Source organism: Mya arenaria, chromosome 6 (genome assembly GCF_026914265.1).
Source record: "Mya arenaria isolate MELC-2E11 chromosome 6, ASM2691426v1".
Lineage (NCBI taxonomy): Eukaryota > Metazoa > Mollusca > Bivalvia > Myida > Myidae > Mya > Mya arenaria.
Genome location: NC_069127.1, coordinates 631,342 through 654,889, shown reverse-complemented (window position 1 = coordinate 654,889; position 23,548 = coordinate 631,342). Strand labels below are relative to the sequence as shown.

General features: G+C 35.8%; 1 protein-coding gene across 11 annotated transcripts in view; it reads left to right on the top strand.

Moving 5' to 3' along the window:
- The first annotated feature begins 7,109 nt into the window (after positions 1-7,109).
- LOC128236637 (syntaxin-binding protein 5-like) overlaps positions 7,110-23,548 on the top strand; it is an 81,760-nt gene continuing 65,321 nt past the window's right edge. For all 11 annotated transcript variants that reach the window (XM_052951628.1, XM_052951627.1, XM_052951623.1 and 8 more), the window contains exons 1-2: positions 7,110-7,383; positions 13,522-13,619. In XM_052951628.1, the coding sequence (XP_052807588.1) occupies positions 7,246-7,383; positions 13,522-13,619 (236 nt within the window). In that variant the 5' untranslated portion in view covers positions 7,110-7,245. The remainder of the gene's footprint in view (positions 7,384-13,521; positions 13,620-23,548) is intronic.

Sequence of the window (23,548 nt, the reverse complement as noted above, 5' to 3'; positions counted from 1 at the left end):
TTTGTTATTGTAGCACACAACAGTTTCTAGTGGTGCATTTTCTTACAGAAATATCAAAAAATAAGGAAAGCTGGTACATAGAAATGCCGAACACCCCATTGCCTGAATTAAACGGGTTCCCCAAATTCGGCCGAAATCTTATGTGTCTGTCCATTTAGTCGTACATTTTGATCATTCGACCATCAACTATAAACCTCTAACAGAATAATAAAATATAAAACAACTCAAGATGTTCATTGAATAATATCATTGTTGATCGAATATTACCGAATTCCATAACTTTTATAAACCCCGTTCAAGCAATATTTAAATAGGTATAACAAATACAAAACATGCAAGAAAAAAGTGGAAAAACTAAGCAACTCAACCAAACAGGTTTTAAAAAAAGCAACCACGCATGTTTTCAGTATTTGGACCCCAAAAATGAAACAGCAGTTCAAACGAAATTAAAGTTCTGAGTCCTAAAAAGCATATGTAGCATAAAAAGCAAAGAGAAAAAGAAGGTAGAATAAATATTTTTATTTTATTGCAACTGGGAGTAGGATTTGTTATTGGTCCCAGATTTCAATGATTATATGTCAGATTCATAGAAATAATACTGTTTGAAGAGTCTAAGAACCTTACTTTAAATTAATATACAACAATATAATCGCCGGACTAATCGTTTACACTGAAACAGACCAGGATTCCGGTAGTCTTCATACTGAAACATCTTGGCTGTCATAACAATAGATGAGACAAGACCACATCCAAGATCCAACACCAATTTGTCAGTATAAATTCAGGATCACCCCTTACGGCTTAGCAACAGCTGGACAAGAGGACAAACCTCATCCAACCAAATCTTTAGCTGGGCCAACTACCTTTAATAACCCATTTCATCCCCGCACATATCAAAGCTAGGCGATTGGAAAAAAGGAAGGCTTCAAGATTGCACAGAGCGATTACCTCCGATGGCTGACACGTGTACGTAGTTCAATCAGCTATATATATAACTTTTTCCAATGGGACCCTTTTAAACACAAATTGTTACTCTATTTTCAATCGCTAACAATTCAATTTTATTAAAATCTGATGATTTCAAAAGAGACCTACATCCACACCCATATATTCATCTAATGAGTTTGTTTTGAGCATTTTGGAACTTATTTTTCAGTTGTATCGTAAGACCACTATACCAGGACGAGCTAGTATAGTCAAAATGGCATTACATGAGCATTTTGCGAAGTTTAAAAATGATATTTGTCTGTTGATCCAAACTTGATTGTAAAGCAACCTTTTCATAAAGTACCTCAGCCACTGGAGAAGTGATGGCTGTCTTATCTCCTCAGTAAGTTCAACAGAATACCAAATGCTGTTTCTTCTTTAACTATACAAAGAAGACTGCACTTACCAGGTAGTCTGATAATTCAGCGGTTTGGATTCCGGCTTCGATATAGTACATAACTGATGTTGATTCCGATAGTTTTGTAATCAACCCATATAACCAAATTCTACAAAGTATAATTTCCTTTATTTACTGTTGCCTAATAGTTCGGACAATTTTATAGAAACGAGTGTCGATCGTGCATATGTTTATTTTTGCTCCCTATATCATTTCCTCCATATCATTCAGACCCGATATTCAATTATATGCATAATAGATCGCTAATTGAATTCTATCTTCGCCTTTTGGGGGAAATATGGATTTTGGTACTTATATAATGTCCCAGCTACTGAAAATAAAATACTGAAAAAAGTAGGGATGCAAACGAATATTCGAATATTCGATCAAACGTTTGATATTCGAATGTTAAAATAAGTATTCGAATATTCGAATATTTTTGTTATTGTATAAATAGAATAATAAATATTTTGCCTACCACTCTGTTGCTATGTATACTGTTCGTTTGTCTTGTTTTTAAAGCGATTTGCCCATAACACCAGAGGAGTGAATGTGTCATATGTCATTAAGGGACTATAAAAAGTCCCCGTCATTTTACAACAATTAACTGGCTATTAGACAAGTGACATCTCAAACATTTCTATGATTATCCGTAAATTTAAATGCCTTTGCCAATTAAGGATTTAAGGAATCGGCCTTCACACCAATGTGTTGTCTTGGCTGCTAAACAAGCTGTGCAACATTGCTCAAATCGCCGTTATGCTATAACTGACATGTGCTACAACAATGTATATAGTTACGTATATGTTCTTTATACTGCCTTTCATGTTTTCGATATAATGTTCGTGCTTTGAAATGAAACTGTACATTAAAGCGTTTAAAGATATATTTCCTCTGTTGATGTACAATGCGTCAAAATCCACATATGGTGCTAGTTTCCGAGTTGGTTCTGTTTTTCCAAAGTTATATTTAGTAGAGGTCAATCCCAAAACGAGGCTGCTCGTCCTACGGAAAGAGCCGCCATTTGATTAGAGATCCATCTAATTTTACTTTGTTTACAAATATAAAGGCAGTGGAATTGAAATTATTCGATTTTGGTTTTTGATTGTTCATAATGAATTGCTTTTTTCCTTTCTGAAAATGAGGAATTTCAGAGGCTAATTTGGGAAAAATCAGGGTCCGCCGTGCGTACTGGCTACGACAAAGTAGGTTAACACGCCCCAACTATTACTTTAGCGAATAATGATAATAGTTTACTACAACTTCTAAAAAATGTATTTAGATAATCGAATATTCCATCAAAAGAATTACTGAATACTCGAATATCAATTTTGCCATTCATGTGCATCCCTAAAAAAGTATATATATATATATAGAGGATATTTGTTTATTTCAGTGTAAGATCGTATATTATTTCACGAGTGTCATAGAAAAAGCTATTTTCACGAGTGGCGAAGCCACGAGTGAAAATGTAGTTTTTTTTATGATCACAAGTGAAATTAAATACGATCTTACACTGAAATAAACAAATTTTCTGTTTCTTTTATGCTTATTTTCGGAGTTTTATTTGTTTTGTTTTTATTTATTTCTGAATTACCCCCTTTTTTGAAAAGGGTGGGCTTTACGCCGCTACCCGTGGGGCGCCCCTCATGCATAATTATAGCTGTCAACTTTTCTACTTTCGGTTTGCTGAGAAATAGTTCTCTGCTATTCATTCTTATAGCTTAATATTCGCTCTTTTTTATTGCAAAGCTTTATGAACAGTAAACAATGAAGTATTATTAGTGCACATATGTTCCAAAAAATAATGAACACACTTTTTATTTTAAGATGGGCATGAATACATAACCAAATTACTACGCCGCTATTTAAAGAATGAAAATTTGGAAGGTCAAATGTATTAGCAAAACAAATGTGGATTTAAACCATTCTTCTTAGTTTAATACTGCATGTACGCGTGTTTTTATAGTAAGTTAATATTCAGTCATCTTACTGTCAGAGACCAGTCTGTTTCGCTTTAAAATGTTTGTTTTCCAGATAAAGTCAGTAAATGCCACGCTAGTTTGTTGACACATTTTGAGGTGTGGGTGGGGTAAAAAATATCGGATCTATCTGTAAATTGTTGTGTGAATTCTCCAGGAAGCTCATTTACGTACTACAACGGTTAATAGTTAAAAATACACTTGAACGATGATATAAAATTTTATTTATGTTCGAACAGTTGTTTTTGACTGTAATTTGTTTGGTATGAAAGCAATTGTTCGAACATTCAGCTTCAAAGATCAGTAAAATGTTTGATAAACGGGATAACCGGTAATGAACGGTAAGTTGTTAATTTCCAATTATATATTTATTAAAAAAAAATTTTATTTTTATTTTTTTTTTACATTTTTTTTACATAATTTACTGAAGTCCAGTGTTCTGTTTTGATCAAGGGAAGCACATGTAACAACAAAGGAATCTAAAAGAAGTTCTGAAAGTTGATATTTTCACTCCTTATTTTGTTATTTCACTGTTTAAACCCCATATTTCATCGTAAAGCATGAAAGAAATATATATATAGTCGAAACTCGTTATGTCGACTTTTTCGGAACCTAGGGAAAAAGTCGAGATAACGAACATTCGACGTTCGACACATCCGAATTACAAAAAATATCACCAATCCCAACACATTTGAGTTCGATTTATGTTCGATGTCCGACTTCTGCTATTGAACGGTCTTGTTACATATTACCGTCGTGAAAACAGCAAACGTATTATTGAAAAAATGATTTATTTGTGTCAAATTTATTTAATTCAATTCATTTAATTGGTTAAAAAAAGTTTGCTTTCTACATGCAGTGTAGAGGAATCTCTTCGTCACGTAACTTTCATTGTTGTCGAATTTTTCTCATGATATCACCGGCGCCCTCGTGCGTTTCAGTAAATGTCTCTTGTTCAATAAATGTCTCTTTAGTCAAAAACATAAACAAATAACTTTAATTTTTCACACTTATTAAATAACCTCCAATTATGACAGTTTGTTATTGTGACACGCACGATAATTTAGCGACATCCCGCCAGTCATGAATATTTTCGCACCTACAACTCGATCAAGTTCGACATAACGAACAAGGGAAATGTGTGAAATTCGACCACTGGGACTGAAATAGAAGGTCGACATAGCGAAAAAATCGAGATAGAAAAATCGACACAAGCAAATTTATTTTATATAGAACAAGAAGGAATAAATTCAGGACCGGCGAAAAAAGTCGACACAACCGGAAAGTCGAGATATCCGGCGTCGACATAGCGAGTCTGGACTGTATAAAGACAAATGAGAGACAAGCGCGCCCTAGAAAATAATAGATTCATATTTATTGAAAAGCCTTTGCAACTATATATCAGTATTACTGGGAAAACAAATACACAAATCAATGTATTTATATTTCTCTATAATAACAATAATAACAGGTAAATCATTCTCTAGCAGATAAAAAGATTACTTAATCATGTAAAACATCACAATTCGGACGAGGACAAACAGCTTCTTTAAACCTGTTTCGTTGATGTGAACCCAATCATTAGAATAATTTCTTCTCCGTTCAGACACATTTGCCACTCTTGTTTAAAATGCCGTTAATCTTCAATATGCGAGCATAATACCACCTAAATCTCAACTCCCTGTCATTCGTGAAGGCACCCCGTTCTGTGATGCACGTCGAGCAACCAAGCATCCTCGACGACATTCCTTTGATGTGGGACATCCGCGGCGACCTCTGTTGGTAATGACGTTGTGGAGATGTCATCATTCTCAAGGATAACGACGGCCAGTTACGGCTGGAATGTCTCATGCCTCTTTGGAGAGAGAGAGAGAGAGAGAGAGAGAGAGAGAGAGAGAGAGAGAGGGAGAGAGAGAGACCCGTGACCACATACATTCTAGCATTACCGTCCAAATATGCTCAAAAGTATAACGCCGCTTGAACTCTTGGCGACGGTAACTATCCGTATAGAGTTTTGTCTTTGATAAAGAAAGGAACTAAAACACATCATGTCATATCAAAACTTGTGACACTTGCTTTGACTACACAAAGGTGGTACATAACTCAATGTTTATAAACACTGATTCCTAGCGTATACGTTTGTATACGATCAATATTGCAGCTTAGTAGTATTCCATCATATATTACCCACCATGTACAGGAGAATGCCGACCTTACGTTCGACACATACACCCGTCGGTTTGTTGGTCATTGTTAAACGGACCAACCGACTTACTCTGTTATCATGTTGATTCGGGTAGCAACTCCCTTGAATTAAACTGATTATGTCCCCAATCACTTCGTTCCTCTGGTAAATAATAACCCTGACCCGCCAACGAATGTAACGGACGACGTTTCTGACGTGTTCATTGTCGTTTGTTTTTGAATTTGGACTACTTGACCTATCCCTGATCGAAGTTCAAATTGCATACTGGATACTAAAGACAACCAGAAGTTTGTGTACGACAAAACGAAAGACAAGTAAGAACGACCAGCCATCAATCTTATTGAATTATTGTTCTAGTGCATATAACAAATATGAATAAGCTGCTTTCATATGTATATTGGGTCTTAGCCTTTTTTGTCATTAAACAGGGTCTTCATAAGGCCCCCATAAATGGAGAATCATATTGTTTTTGCTCGAGTTGTATGTCTGTCCGTCTGCAGTCATTCTCGTACACCAAAGTGATGATAATTTGCGTACCACACTCTGGTTCACTCTGAGTGCAAACAGTGAAAATGTCAGCCAATCATGGACGTTTCGCTGTTTACTGTTGATAAATTCTCTGGAGTCAGCAAAGCGTGGCGATTGCTTATAGCCAATGAAAAAGAGCCAATCAATTCTATAAATTTTATCACATTAGGTCTTACATAATAAATCTATGTTCTTCTAGTATCAGATAAAGTTAACAATCAAGAACAAAATAATACTCATCCTCGAGCACATTACAAATATGGCATTTACTGTCTTTATTTGGAATAGCTACAGGTGTATTTCAACTGACTGCCTTTACTTTTTATATGTATGCAGATGCTCTTATTATCGACAAAGCAATCCTTTATATTTAGCTATATAATTATCGTTAACGTAGGACTGCGACTTGTTATTTGATATTTACATATATGTTCTAGGTCTACTTGACTAATTATTTACAAATAATGAACGAACTCTTTCTGTTGCAGATTACCAAGAAAACCTCATACTTCGGAGCCGTACGTATATAGGTTAAGAAGGATTATGAATAATTAAGTTCAGCAAAACGATATCATCTGTGCTTAATAGAGAATGCAGGAAATATAACCCAACACTGCCTAAGTTTAAAGATAAATTTCATATATTAAAAATATGTGCTATAAAGTTTGAATAGAAAATACTTTTTCAGACTAGGTTAAGGTTTTGAAATGGGCCTTTCTATTAATCAACCGAGGAAACTGTTCTATGCTCCGTGAATATGAACCCATCCGCTAAGAATACTGAAATTCAGTAAATGCTTGCACCAGGAATATTTAGGCGAAATTTGTTTATGCATTCCAAATTAATATTCTTATTTAAACGCAATTTTAACTTGAAAGCTGTATTTTAGTGAATGAAATTTGATTGGGATAAGGTTTAGATATCAGAAATATATGGACGTGATACTTGGTGACATCGAAGAATTTCGTCAAATTATTACAATTGATTCTATTATTGTGACAACCTTGCTCAGAATCTGGGATATCCGGGCAACTTCCGCAAATCTGGAAAATTTTGTGTTGAGTGTCAAAACATATTTGCTGATTATGCGATCATCATGGAATGTGAAAGATATTAGACAAAAAGTTGCAAGGTAGCCGGACACAATGGCTGGTAAAATGGCAAAAAAGTTTAACATTCGGGGGATGTTTGACGGTCTCCGACAATCTGTCAGCAGCTCATCTCCGAAATCAGAATCCGATATCGAAGAGACAATTCGGTCTGAGGACATTCAAGTGGCGAAGGTTGTTATCATGTTTTATTTTATTGTCATTCATTAGCTCCTTTAGTGTATCTAGTGCTCACATGTACTGCATATTTATTTCTTATTTTTATATAATAATAATATGCTTAAAATTAAGAAATTGCAATCGGTACTGTAGAAAACGTAAACACATCAAGAATGACAGTGGTCCAGTGGTTAGTGTCTCAGACTCGGGAATTGTACATGTTTAATCGAAATATATAGATGATTAAATGTATTCTTTACTGAGTAAGGACATTTTTTTGCATGGAAATGGAGGTTTTCTGTGAAAAACTTACTGAACATTAATACTGAACATTTCCAATTGAAATTTCACGGGGACCTGTAAATTCCGCTAAATGACAGTGTATGCTACAAATCGCCCTTTCAGATATTAAGTATAAAATAAAAACAACATTTCTTTGACAAGAAAATATGTTGTTGTTGTTGTTTTTTCTATGATATTAAACATGTAACTCTGTATATACGAATTTTGGGGGTTGAGACATTTTCCATTTTGTTGAGTGATAAAAATAATAATTCCCGGCTGGTATAAACATGGTGCAGTCTGGTACAATTTCACTATTATTGATAAAATGCTCACATTCAGAGAAAAAAAATGGTTCCTTACCTGAATGTTTTGTTGTTGTTTTTTTTATTATTAATTGTGCAACAATACCTTTGCAAAATTATATGATTACCATTAGTGTAACATGAAGTATTTTTATTTGATGAAATGCTATGAAGGAAACTGCCTGGTCCACACTCTATATGTTGTTTTTGTGCAACTTTAACTGTGCAAAATACAACATTCTGCCGTAAAGGGGTTTAAATTATCAGGGTATACAATTGTAGTCGGGCCTGTTAAAATTGGAAGACATTATTGGGTCGAATACTTGCTTTAATTCACAAATAATCGATGTTCATTTTCGTTGTTTTCTTTGTTGTCCTTTTTTACAAGAAAATATAATTCAGTACTCTATAAAATGGTCAAACTTGCTATTTTCCTTCATTTTCCTGGCCTATGCAATATGATTTCGGCCGCGGAATTTGTTCTTGTGCGTGAAAACATTTGGACACTGGACATTTTGTCTGATGCGTATGAGGTTAAAGGAAGACATTTTATTTGAATGCAATATACTTGACAGTTAAATATGTGTAAACTCATTGTTTTTGTTTATAAACATACGAGTCTGCGACCTCTGTCACCTTCCCATCAGTATAACAATGGGTAGCTGCCGAAATGCTTGTTTATACTAAATACACGCAAGCAGTGTGACGTTACTGTTTACATGGAAATAGGTCGGACAGTCCGACATTGCTTGTAGATTTTTAAACTGTAAGTCATATCTTCATTTCTTGAACGGATAAAAATGATATCAAACTGATCAATTAAAAGTTGAAATATTTGTCGCGTATGAAGCCTTTTGACAAAAGATGTTTATATTCCAAATCCATATAGTGGACATCATGCACACTGATCAAAATAAAATGCAGCTTCCAAGTATTTCCTGAAAAGATGTCAGTTTGATGTAATTTACATAGTAAAAAAGTATTGCCAAATTCATTTAAAGCTTAAGCGAGGAAGATTACACCACCAATTATTCAAATATTGCTCATTTTCTAACTGATGTCTTACAGATAATGTGACAAGTCAGCATTGTATGTTAATAATTAATTGCATTCGAAAATTAATTAGTCATGTTTACATTCGAAAATTAATGTTATATGCCCCAAAACTCATTTTTCCTAAACCGTTAGGAAGCTTTTAGCCATTAAACATCAATTTTCGACCGTATGTATACATATGAACAAATTGCAATCTGATCTTAAGTCAGCAGTCTTATTTCACTGGTTTCCAGACAATTACACAAAAATTGTCTCATTCCAAGACAAAAAAGAAAAACGGTCAATCTGTGAGAGTGCAGCTGTAAGAAATAAGTTATTAAAATAACACATTTGGGCCACAATTGATAGTTCGTCTTGACATTTCTCCACCCACATTACTAAGCGTAACTAACTTTTTAGGTGTTAATAATCCAGATGAAATACATATATGATATCTATGAAATTAACTTCAAATGAATGGAGCAATAAATGTTTACGATGCAAATTATGGGGAATGGGTGTAATTCCGTAAGATACTGCACATGTCAATGCATATGAGTCATCCTATCTGCGCATTTCGCAATTAAAGACATTAACTTCCAGACAAAAACTACGAGCAAAACATCGATACCAAAATTACGGTAATAACAGCATAAAGGCTACATGTACATTTGTGTGGGATATTTTGGATGTCAATTTTGTCCAGACAAAAATGTTGGAAAATGTACCAGTTTTTTTAAGTTACTGGCGATAAAGTTGTATGCATATTCATTAAAATATGTGCATTACCTGAGAGATGTTCAAGAGGTTTGTTGGTAGGAAAATTAAATCCTTTTAAAACCACTCTTCCTGTAGAAAACGCTGATCTAGATAAGTGCATGGAATTTATATGGCATGGCTGGTTGATTTTTTATGTACTCATATTAAGAATTTAGGCTTATTTGTTCACCAGTCTTAATTTCACCAGTCTAATTTGTTCACCAGTCTGATTTGTTGACCAGTCTAATTTGTTCACCCGAGTCTAATTTGTTCACGCCAGTCTAAAAAAATTCTTCACACCAGTCTAAATTGTTTGCCAGTCTTATTTGTTCACCAGTCTAATTTGTTCACCCGAGTTTAATTTTGATGAGAATTTAGGTATTGCAGAAGTTTTTTGTGCAGTTTGCTGTGGTGTTAAGTTTTAGAATTATGGTGAAGCAGAATGTATTGTTTGGCAATAGTATGTGATACAGAAGTAAAAAAGGATTAAACAGAAACAATTTGTCTTTAAATTGTGACCTCTATGGATTTTGTGCTCAGTATGTTAAAAGTCATGGACAAAGTTTGTTGGAAGAATATGTCTGCACCATACCTCAACAATGTCAGACCTAAGACCATGTAACTTTATTGGTATGTTGCTCATGACCAGATCTAGAATAACCCCCATTGAGATTTTGGTGCCAGTAAATCAAAAGTTGAGATCATTCATCACATTTGTGAAGTTTTTCCACTCAATAACTTAAGAATGGTACAGATTGGTTTACAAACCTGTTGGTGTGTAAGGTCAGGGTCATACCAGTTCCATAAAAGATGGGGTATAACAGGGTTTTTGTGAGGATGTTATACAACTGCAATTCCAGTCACGGTGACCCTTATGGTTGTGATAATTTAAGGGGGTCACAAAATAATGGTTAACACTTAAGGAAAGTTTATTTTGGGTTTCCCATGGATGCACAGATTTCTGCATCAGGGAAATCCTTGCCACAACCAGTTTTCAAAACTCCAAAAGTATTGCACCTAAACACTTGACTCTGGGTTTATTGCATTGGTGCGTTTTTCTTGTTTATGTTGAAATCTGAGCTGATGACTGAATTAGGTTTGCACTAGCCGGTTCAGGCAATTGACTAGCAGATTGTAGTATAGGTTGGAGTTTTCTTTTATTTTGTTGTAGTATCTCTGGTGGGTTGGAGTTTTCTTTTATTTTGTTGTTTTCATTTGAATGTCATACAAAAGCATTATCCTTGACTGTGAATCAACTGTTCAAGATTATCGGATTATCCACAACTTGTGACAGTACTTATTATTGTAGACCTGATTAATCATTTCCATTTTCTCCTAATATATAAACCTATGTCATACACTTCAGTTAGAAAACTAGTTAAGTTTTAAAGCACCTTCAGATGAATAATTTTGCACCCATAATCTAAAAATACAGATGGAATTATGCCCCTGACAATCACTGAAAATACCAAGGAATTATGCCCCAGATCACTGATGATACATATGGAATTATGCCCCTTGATCACTGAAAATAGAGATGTTATCATGCCCCTTGGTCACTGAAAATACAGTTGAAATTATTCCCCTTGATCACTGAAAATACAGATGGAATTATGCCCCTTGATCACTGAAAATACAGATGTAATTATGCCCTTTGATCACTGAAAATACAGATGTAATTATGCCCCTTGATCACTGAAAATACAGATGGAATTATGGCCTTTGATCACTGAAAATACAGATGGAATTATGCCCCTCTTTCACTGAAAATACCAAGGAATTATGCCCCTTGATCACTGAAAATACAGATGGAATTATGCCCTTTGATCACTGAAAATACAGATGTAATTATGCCCCTTGATCACTGAAAATACAGATGTAATTATGCCCTTTGATCACTGAAAATACAGATGGAATTATGCCCCTTGATCACTGAAAATACAGATGTAATTATGCCCTTTGATCACTGAAAATACAGATGGAATTATGCCCCTCTTTCACTGAAAATACCAAGGAATTATGCCCCTTGATCACTGAAAATACAGATGGAATTATTCCCCTTCGATCACTGAAAATACAGATGGAATTATGCCCCTTGATCACTGAAAATACAGATGTAATTATGCCCTTTGATCACTGAAAATACAGATGTAATTATGCCCTTTGATCACTGAAAATACAGATGGAATTATGCCCCTTGATCACTGAAAATACAGATGTAATTATGCCCTTTGATCACTGAAAATACAGATGGAATTATGCCCCTCTTTCACTGAAAATACCAAGGAATTATGCCCCTTGATCACTGAAAATACAGATGGAATTATTCCCCTTGATCACTGAAAATACAGATGGAATTATGCCCCTTGATCACTGAAAATACAGATGTAATTATGCCCTTTGATCACTGAAAATACAGATGTAATTATGCCCCTATTTCACTGAAAATACAGATGGAATTATGCCCCTTGATCACTAAAAATACAGATGGAATTATGCCCCTCTTTCACTGAAAATACAGATGGAATTATGCCCTTTGATCACTGAATATACAGAGTTAAGTTTTGGATCAGCTGGTGGTGGTAGTTTATAATAATAATTGACTACACATGCATGACGAGTTTGATCTGGTGTTAAAAATTATACAAGTATCATATTTCGTCACTGGGTATGGATTTATTTCACACCATAGTGCATGAGCAAAGTCATTCAACCGAGCAAACCATAAATTGAAGCTTTATGCAGTCACAAATGAATATGCAAAAACAATACAAAACAGTAGTTATTTGATAGTACCTGTTGATTGTTGTATATTCCTGTATGATGTGTACATGTTTTAAAGTTTACATGAACAAAGTGATTAGTGACCAGAAAATTTCCTGCTATTCCCTATGTCAGTTCTAACTTTCTTCCTTACTTTTCAGGGCCTTTTTACCCTTCTTTGTTTAAGCCAATACCTGGCGTGTACTGGCTATTTCCTCAAAGGCCAGACCCTGTTTTTCCTCCCAAAAGAGCCTTTATTTTTTATGTAATAAGAATCTCATGATTCATTTAAATGATGTTTCTGATTGATATATATTTACTGTGTTATTGATATCTTACTCCATTTGTAAAACTAAATTGTCCAAACTGTTTGAAAAAGTACTCTTAAGAATCCCCTCCCCCCCAAAAAAAAAAGAAGAAGAAAGAAAACAAACAAACTGAAATTAACTGATAAAAAGGCTCTTCTTTTAAGATCCATGTCTATGAATATATTCAACCAGTCCAGATATATATGCAAAAACAACCTGACAGGTCTATGTTCAATCCCCATATGGCAATCTTTCTCAAGTCATTTGTACAATGTCATGTACTAATTCATGCCCCAATTTTTCAAACAGTCTTAAGTCCCTGATCAATTTAAGCACACTTTTTATGTTCATTTAATTTGTTTAATTTTCTCATTTTGTCTCTGAGACTTTTAAAAGAAATTACTTTCATGGTTATCATGATTTTACTAAATGAATAAGATACTTCAGTTGGTTATGGTTGAGGTTTTTCGAGAAATTGGGGCATTGTTTCTATTCAGGAAATAAGGTCAAGTAGGATTTTCATTTAAAGCTAAAGCTTTGTCTCCATCAGGCTGGAAACACATGAGAGCTGAAATTAAATAAGGAAAATGTACACCAATGCAATGAAGGCCTGCTAGTTAACTTGTCCGTTTTGGATAATCACAAGCCTAGCAACATGTACTTGGGCCCTTTCTCTACATATTCATCTTGTTGTTTTTCAGACTGTGCGTCATGGGTTCCCATATCAGCCGACAGCGATGGCGTTCGATAGCGTACAACATATTCTTGCCATTGGAACCAAGTCTGGCTCCCTCAGAATGTATCCTTAAACGGCACCAGTGTTTCAATGTAAAAATCATAGTTCAACTTAATTCTGTACTTAAATTATACCCAATTCTCAAATTTAATTTGAAGGTGAAATGAAACCACAATAATTTCTCCAATTACAGTTGATATTGTTAGTGTTCAAGGCTCTTATTGCATTACATGCGTTATATGCCATTTTTAGCTCGACTATTTGAAGAATAATTTTGGTTATTATACTCTCCCCATCATCCGCATCTTTGTCGGCATCCATTTAAAGTTTTGGGGCAAATTGTCATTTTTACGTATAAGTCCAATACCCTTTATCCAATTCATGTTATGCTTCAAACAGTAGTTCAGGTTAGGTAACATCCATATCATCCTAATATAGTCTTACCTGAGGTGAGCGGCCGCGCAGGCTTTATGTGCCTCATCCAGTATGCTGCCCGCTCAATAACTTTAGAAGCCTTTTTCCAATCTTCCCCAAATTTAGCCAGGATGTGTATGGGTATAATATAGTTTCAAAAACAGCTATATCCCTTGAGTCACTCAAATGTAATTGCCCTTTAATTATATAAATGATGAAAATCGTGGACACGACCAATTACTTAAAGCCTTTTTCCAATCATCACTAAATTTGTTCAGAATGTGTATGAGCAGAATATTTTTTCAGGTTTGTTAATTGTTCATGTCATTTCAGTCATTTTAGAGTTATGACCCCTTAATTGGCATAAACTGTCTTAACTTGCAACCACTTGTCACCAATTATTGTGTCCTAAATTAGGACGGGCATATTTTGTGACAGTTGGCACTCTTGTTTTTTTTTGTCATGCACATAAATGCATCATTAATGCATTCGTTTGTTAGACTAAGCGAGTGGAGCGTACTGTCCTATGACAGTGTAAGTTTTTCTGACCAAATTGGGGGCCAACATTCAGCCCCATTCCCAATTGGTAAAACCTTAAAAATAAAATTGGACCCCTAATCATTTTGTATGGAAGAGTTTGTGTGTTCTTAGAAAAACAAACTTGATCAAATTTTAATGTTTTTGTTTTGGAATCGTTTTTGTTCATTTCTACAAGCAAAATTGAATTTCCATATTTTAGTCAAAATTACTCCCAATCAGCCCAGCTCCATTCCCAAAATGGTGAATAAAACACTTCTTATATTATTTTGCAAAGCTTACATTTAAGGTTAATGTTTTCGCAATAATCTGATACATTTACAGCGAGATCAAATTTTCTAGTGATGGGGAAAAGATATAAGTAGAGAGTGCACAGTGCAGTAAAGTAGAAAATCCAGGTCATTTTTCACATTCATTGGTTTTTTCCTTCTTGCATAATCTACATGTAGAACACATTGAATATAAGGCTTACTTCTTTTTAAGACTTGTCAATTTATGATAAAATTAAATAGAAATAAAACCTTGCTAGAATGAGGTCTTTCACAGCAATGTGTGACACGCTGTTTGACTGTACAGAGTTAAGATATTGATCTAAAATTGCCAATAACATAGTTTTTTATATATATATTTTACAAAAATTAGCCCATGGTATGATGGATCATAATGACTGGTGCATTCCAGGTGGTTAAACACAAAAATACTTTACCACTTCAATTACTGGAAACAAAATTAAATTTGGTGAGTTTATGAAGGAATCAATACATTTTCCCAGTATTACCATAAATGGGTTTATTTTGTCAGAATGCTGTCTTTTCCCTAGAAGCCAATAGAAAAATAACAATTCTTGTTCCCTGTGAAAGTCTAGGCATCTTTACATTGGTCGCCACATTTGGAAGAATATTCCTGCAAAGCAAAATTAACACGAAAATTTTAAGAAAATATATATAGGTCTTGGATAGATATTATCTACGGAGGAAAGCCAATAGTTTATGTGGTGTTGGCAAGAGTTTGTGTATGACATTGGCAGCCAGAGATGGGAGTAATCATACAGCCGTCCTAAGGCAGGGATTATTTCTCTTTCTCGCCCAATCAATACTGTCCTCTAGGTTGGCTTCCAACAGCACTGTTTTATCAGATATCTGAGAAAATTTGTACATGTTCGAAGAAGATTTTCATTTATTTGTATACATTTTATATTGCCTGAATTAAAATGCCCTTGGTTGACAGTTAAACTTTGTAAGCTAGCTGCCAGATGTTGATGATTAACCAAATATATGCGTTTTTATTGTTAATTGAGTCAATAAGAAAGTTTAATGTCGGTTTTTTTTGTTATGCCCCCCTTCGAAGAAGAGGGGTATATTGCTTTGCACAGGCATGTCGGTATGTCGGTCGGTCGGTCGGTCCGTCGGTAGACCAAAGCTTGTCCGAGTGATAACTCAACAATCCCTGGACGTATGGTCATCAAACTTCACATGAAGGTTGGGGCTGACCAGTAGATGACCCCTATTGATTTTGGGGGTCATCGGGTCAAAGGTCAAGGTCACAGTGACCTTTAATGGTAAAATAATTTTAAAGCTTGTCCGAGTGATAACTCAACAATGCCTGCACCCATGGCCCTCAAACTTGACATGGAGGTTGGGCCTGACCAGTAGTTGACCCCTATTGTTTTGGGGGGTCATCAGGCCAAAGGTCAAGGTCACAGTGACCTTGAATGGTAAAAGGTTGTCCGAGTGATAACGTGACAATGCCTGCACCCATGGCCCTCAAACTTGACATGGAGGTTGGGCCTGACCAGTAGTTGACCTCTATTGTTTTTGAGGGTCATTGGGCCAAAGGTCAAGGTCACAGTGACCTTGAATGGTAAAAGGTTGTCCGAGTGATAACGTGACAATGCCTGCACCCATGGCCCTCAAACTTGACTTGGAGGTTGGGCCTGACCAGTAGCTGACCCCTATTGTTTTTTGGGCTCAATGGGTCAAAGGTCAAGGTCACAGTGACCTTTAATGGTAAAAGGTTGTTCATGTGATAACTCAACAATGCCTGCACCCATGGCCCTCAAACTTGACTTGGAGGTTGGGCCTGACCAGTAGATGACCCCTATTGTTTTGGAGGGTCATTGGGCCAAAGGTCAAGGTCACAGTGACCTGGAATGGTAAAAGGTTGTCCGATTGATAACTCAACAATGCCTGCACCCATGGCCCTCAAATTTGACTTGGAGAATTGGCCTGACCAGGAGATGACCCCTATGGTTTTTGGGGGTCATCTGGCCAAAGGTCAAGGTCACAGTGACCTGGAATGGTAAAAGGTTGTCCGAGTGATAACTCAACAATGCCTGCACCCATGGCCCTCAAACTTGATTTGGAGATTGAGCCTGGCCAGAATATTGTCCCTATTAATTTTAGGGGTCATTGGGCCAAAGGTCAAGGTCACATTGACCTTGAATGATAAAAGGTTGTCCAAGTGATAACTCAACAATGCCTGCACCCATGGCCCTCAAACTTGACATGGAGGTTGGGCCTGACCAGTAGATGACCCCTATTGATTTTAGGGGTCAAAGGTCAAGGTCACAGTGACCTTGAAAGCAAACTCGACAATTCTTGGACCTATGGTCATCAAATTTGACATGAAGGTTGGGCCTGCCCAGTAGATGACCCCTTTCGACTTTGGGGGTCATCAGGCCAAGGTCAATGTCACAGTAGCCTTTAACGCAAAAAAGTTAACAAATCTTCCCCCACTGATTTCTCAACAATGCCTGAACCTATGATCATTAAACTTGACATGGATGTTAAGCCTGACCAGTAAGTAGATCACCCTTATTGATTTTAGGATTCATAGAGCCAAAGGTCAAGGTCACAGTGATTTTGAATGGTAAAAGGTTGTCAGAGTGATATCTCAACAATGCCTGAACCCATGGCCTTCAAACTTGACTTGGAGTTGCATCTGACTTGTAGATGACCCCTTATGATTTAAGGGGTCATCAGGTCAAAGGTCAAGGTCACAGTGACCTTGAACGAAAAAAACTTGTGTTGTGATAACTTGACAATGCCTGCACCCATGGCCCTCAAACTTGACATTTAGGTTTCTGGTGACCAGCTGATGACTCTGGATTTTGAGTTCATAGAGTCAAAGGTCATGACTTTATCCTCACACTTTAATGGTCATAATCTTAAAACAGCAACAAATCAGCTGTCATTTCGGTCCATGCATATTTCATTCAATTGTCCATTTAATCCTGACAACATGGCGCTCAGGGGGTGGCATAATGTTTGACAAACATCTCTTGTTAACACCCACTGGCTTAAACTCAATTAATTTTGAGGGAAAGATTTATTTACAAGAGCAGATGCACATTACTTATCAACATGATATGGTTTAATGATTTTTACATCGAGTCTTTCCAATATTCACATAAAAAATCATATACAGATAGATCTTCTGGATGAGAAGTGCATTGTACAGGAACCATAGCTCTGTCTATGGTATTTTTAGATTTCTTGCCCTTTGTTTAACTTTGTCCAGAGCATAACTCAAAGTCTTCGAGGTATTGACCTCAAACTTCATATATGTATAGATAATAATATAGTTTCCGCCAAATAACTTAAGAATTTTTTTTATGGATAATGATGAAGTTGGGTGTGTAGGTAGCTAATGTGAAGAACTAGCTTGGGATTGCTTTTGAGAGGGTTAGGGTCAAGGTCAAGGACACTGTTACTAAAAGAGAAAAATGGTTTCTGCCGTTAAATTTTAGTAAGAATTGATGGATAGTGATAAAAGCTGGTGTGTAGGTAGCTTATGTGATGAGCGAACTTGGTAATGCTTTTGAGGGGGTCAGGGTCAATGTCAAGTTCACTGTTACTAAAATAGAAAAATGGTTTCTGCCCAACAACCTCAGTAAGTATTGATGGACATTGATGAAAGTTGGTGTCTAAGTAGCTTATGTGAAGAAATAGCTTGGTAATGCTTTTGAGGGGAATGGGGTCAAGGTCAGTGTAACTTAAAGTAGGAAAATGTTTTCAACCCAGTTAACTTAGACTGCTTCTCATACAGTCAAACCTGGTTGAACGGTCACCTGCTTTAAATGGCCACCTGCCTTACGGGCCACTCCTAATTCCCCCGTACGTTTTTACTATATAATGTATGTGCATTAAGCGGCCAACTGTCTAATGCGGCCACGGCCACTAATTTTTGTCCCCATGAAGCCATATAAACACTAATTAGCGGCCACTAATCCCTTGTAACTGACACGTCCGCTTATAAAGTTTTCCAATACACAATTTTAATTGCGTATAGAAGTTTACGGGAAAGAACGAAGGCCTCGGGTATCTCCATCATCCAATGAAAATGAATATTGCATCCCACGATTGCCATGCATGTTTACTCATCGAGAAATCATGTTTATTACCGTATTTTCTCGACTATAAGGCGATTCGCTTATAAGACGGCCCCCTAACTTTGCCCATGAAATCTGGTGCTTTTTGTTTCGCAAATTTTTAAGCAAATCTAAAATGCAAAATTCTTCCTAATGTGTAAAAATGTTCAAGCTCAAAGGACAATTATCGACTTTCGCGGTAACTGTTTTGTTTTACTCAAAGAAAATGGCGGTCAACTGTGAGCTCTCTATTTGGAGGTAGGTTAAAAATGAGTACATAAGTTTGCAGGACAGGTCGTTACTTATCGAAATTGTAATAATTAATCAATAACAACATATGTTTGTTTTAGTTTATTTTTTTATTGAAGACACCAATGAAGTTCTTCGGCAAAATAAATGGCTTCAATAACATAACTGCGAAAAGCCGAGGCATGAATATTTGTTTGTTTAGCAATAATGCTTTAGGCAATATTGTCCCTTGATTGGCGACGAACATAAAGGATTCATATTCGCATTGTCATTTGTTTGCTTAATCAAATTCACAGTTAGGTACCTACATCATATTAAGATTCCAATTTATTGATTTGATATATCTGTCAAACTAATTATACTGACACGCGCCATGAGAAAAAATGCAGATATAACGGTACACTGTGTGACGTCAGAGCACGCGCGGTGAAGAGATTTCGTGTTGTTGTTTACTTAATTGCCCCATACTTATATCAGCAGACGATAGACGGGATAGATGAATACCCTATGTAAAATTTAACTGATTTTGACTTGAATCTTTTTTTAATATTTTATCGACTCGCTTATAAGACGGGTCCCCTACTTTGGGGGTAAAAATCGGGACCCAATTTCCCCGTCTTATAGTCGAGAAAATACGGTACACGTCTGCGAATGTTTTGATCAGAATTGACAAAATTAATGACACAATTTATAAGATAATTAAATAGTTACGAAGATAATTATTAAATACCGACAAAAACACCGGTTTTTATGAATTCACAGTTTGCGTTGTCATTCGAAGGCATGAAACGAGTTACAATTTTTATGCACTTCAATATTATTTTTCAAAGTGCACTGATTTTTCTATTTACAATTGCATTGTTCTTGATATTTTTTTACCTTTGATTATGGCTGAAACTAAGACTAATCGAAAGTGTTTGACTCTAAAAGAACGTGTCGAGTTTATAAAGTTATTAGAAAACGGCCGTAGTGGCCGAAGTGTTGCCAAGGAATTTAACTGTGGAAGGACTCAAATCAATTTCTTACGTAAGCATGAAATGTGTAGACTGATATGTGGTGTGTTTTGTTTATGCCTTGTATCAACATTTATCTATTGTATTTTATTTATAAATTTGAAATAAATTTATTTTATCTATAAAATGTATTTGTATTCAACCTTCTTCAATAATATTTATACAGATGTTACTTATTGTGGTGTGAGGTGGTGGTTAAGATATTTACTCCATCTCTGAATAAAGCTAATAGCGGAAATGTCAAACCTGGATTAAGTGGCCACCTGTCTTAAGCAGCCACTTTGATCATTTCCCAAGGGTGGCCACTTAATACAGGTTTGACTGTACATGAAATTAATTGGCTATAACTTCTGATTGCCTATATTAAAAACATGGTTTCTTCGTAATGCAGCATTTCTATTTTTTTGTCTGGCACATTAATCTAAAAGTCTGAGATATTAACTGCAAAGTGCTTTACACAGAAATGATATTCTGTCTTTGGTAATTGTTAAGTTATTGCCCTTTGTTTGTTTTTAACTTCTTTTTTCGGATCATATACTTATGACTTCCCTATCTTGGTATGTAACAATAAGAATTTCTGTCAGTAATTTTTCTTGGTGGGAGAAATGGCCATCTGTGATGAATCTTTTCCAATTTGCACTTTTCCAAAATTGTTTGTGTGTGCTTCGTTAACGCGCATGTGATATGAATGATATCACAACCACTTGACACATATCTTCTCAACATTGAACCCAAGAGCTGATGTTTCTGTCCACCATCTTCGCCTTTGCCTTATACATGAACGACTGTTCACACTAGCTTGCCCCCCTCTAAAATTCTCCAAGTTAACTTTTTATATAGATATAGGAAAAAAAAGAAATAAAATAAATGCACCATATCTGACCACATATGGTTGAAATTCTCTTGAGGGAGTAACCCCAAAACCCCATGCAAATGCCATTATAGTTTCAGTTCGTTGGGAGGGGCGCATGTAAAAAGGTTCACCCCTAAGTTACTTTCCCCTCTAACGTCAATTCCTTGATCTGCTCCTGGTTCATATTTTACAGTTTTTAAATTTCTTCTAAATAAGAACCCTATAGGGGAACAATCATTGTTTCTGATGAAAGCTTGTTATGTATAGACCGACTGTTGACTGATGCTTAATCTGTATAGACTGGTGCTTTACTCTGTGTGGCTTGTTTGTGTAGAAATTCAATTACAGCCTTATCAAGATGTTGTTGGCTGCCGACCCATGAATCAAGGGCCACTCGCTGTGACTTGACCTACCTAATCATCCTTTCCTCTTCTTCGACAATACCAATATGGAAGTAATCATAAAAAGTAATTTACTCTGACATCTCAGTATATAGCCATGCATTTGATGTTATATACAGCCCTCGTATTGTTTCATTATTAAGGGTCTATTGCTTGCCATTATGACAGTGGGCTGATGGTGAATCCATGTACATTATTGTTCACAGTTCAATAGTCTACAAAATGCTGAGACAGTTGTATTGAAATGACCCAAATAATTATTTCTGGTGAAGTCTTGCTAACTATTTCCCAGTCTTCCCGAAATGTGCCGGTCCGCCAGACATGTCTGGCAAATTTTGTACGGGTCCGGCAGGTCTTTCGAAAATTACGGTCCGGATGACCGACATATTTTGAGACGACTAAATAGCGAAAAGGTATTTGAAAGTGAACTGTCTTGAGAACTTCCGCTGATTATTTGCCTTTGCAGTAGTTAGTCAATCCCATACTGATATTGACGTCACATAACATCACCAAAAGTCGGCCGTTTCGGATTTCCGATATGCTATCATGATGTTGATTCCCGGGGATAAACGAGTAAATACGATTCATCAGTAAAGGCATTTTATTTAAACAGTTTTGATAGGTTCTTGGTTTGCAACAAAGTACAATCGAAAATTTACTTTGTCTGCAGTCAAAATGGCAGCTGTTGGTGGAATTACCGGACGACCGAAAAACCAGAAAGCACCTTAATGGCGGCGGTGTTTAAATATTTTTTTGCGGGACCAAGTGTGTTTATTTTTACTTAACGACATGTCAATATAGTGTTTATATGTTGTTGTTTTTTGTGTGAACTAAATCCGGAAAGCATTAAAAACAGTTGACATTCATTTTTTTTACTCTTTATGTATACTATGACATATTTGTTTGGACAAGCAAATATTTTTTCGGACAGGCAAAAACTTCCAAAGTGCCTGTCCGGTGGACAGGCAGAATTTTTACAATTTCGGGAAGACTGATTTCCATGAAATTGTACGTGGGTTGATGCTTTTTCAACATGATACATTTACTGTAAAGGCATTTGTGCTATAATTTGCTCTGATATTGATTCTCAAACAATTGGATTCAAAAAAATACTTTAACTAAGATAGAGTTAGCAGAATAATAACGCAGAATAACATTAAAATGGTCTCATTTTCTTCCATCTAGAGGTAGGAAGTGAATCTCTCCCCTTGGTTGGTGGCATGCTGGCTTTACACTTCCGTTTGTGTGACAAATTTCTTTCCGAGACACAATGATTGGAAGTCCTGTTGTAATATAGAGGATATAACAACAGGAAGTAGCGGAACTTTGCCGGCAAATCATGGCAATTTGTGTGTATTTGGTCATATGTTTGGTTGCATGAATCAGAGGCTCCCCATGGCTGGGATAAGAATACATGGGACAGCTGTGATGAATTGTTGTGCTGTTGCGTTGTTGAGTCTGCGTGAATTGCAGCAGCTTCATTATCACGTCCCAAGGCTAGGAAAATATCTTCTGGGTCTCTAGAAATTCCATTTAGGCCTTGGACTATTTTGCGCTATACTGTGTTAAACTCTATGGGCTATCCCCTTTTTGTGTAGGGGGTTGGCTGTTTCAGAGGCTCAAATGCTCTTCAATAAAACTCTTTGTATACCCATGGTATTTGGTGCAATCCCCATCAAAGTCAATATATAATTATTATCAAATTTTGATCATATATAATGTTCAGTATATATTGTGCTAATAAATTAATTAATGTCTCCTGTCATAATTAAATTATGATAAAATACAGTTCAAAGTTAATTGTGCGAAAGGCCTCCAGCCAATACAGAAGCAAAAGAACATACATATATAATACAAACATGACCAACATTTTTGAAGTCCTACAGTTGAAAAGTTCAATTATTTGTTGTTAAATTTGTTGGTTCAGACCAATGTGTGTCATATTAGTCAAATAATGACATTTGAAATTTTATAGGACCAATTTTTATTAGATCATAAGATGATAGAAGGTTTATGTGTTGGTTTATATAGCTGTAACTCATGACTTCTGGGCATTTTGAAATCATGCATGTCGGTTAGTACTTGAGTTTATAGTAATTTGTACATAAAGGTTAAGTAACTGGATATGTAATATATACAGGAAATGATATGTGATG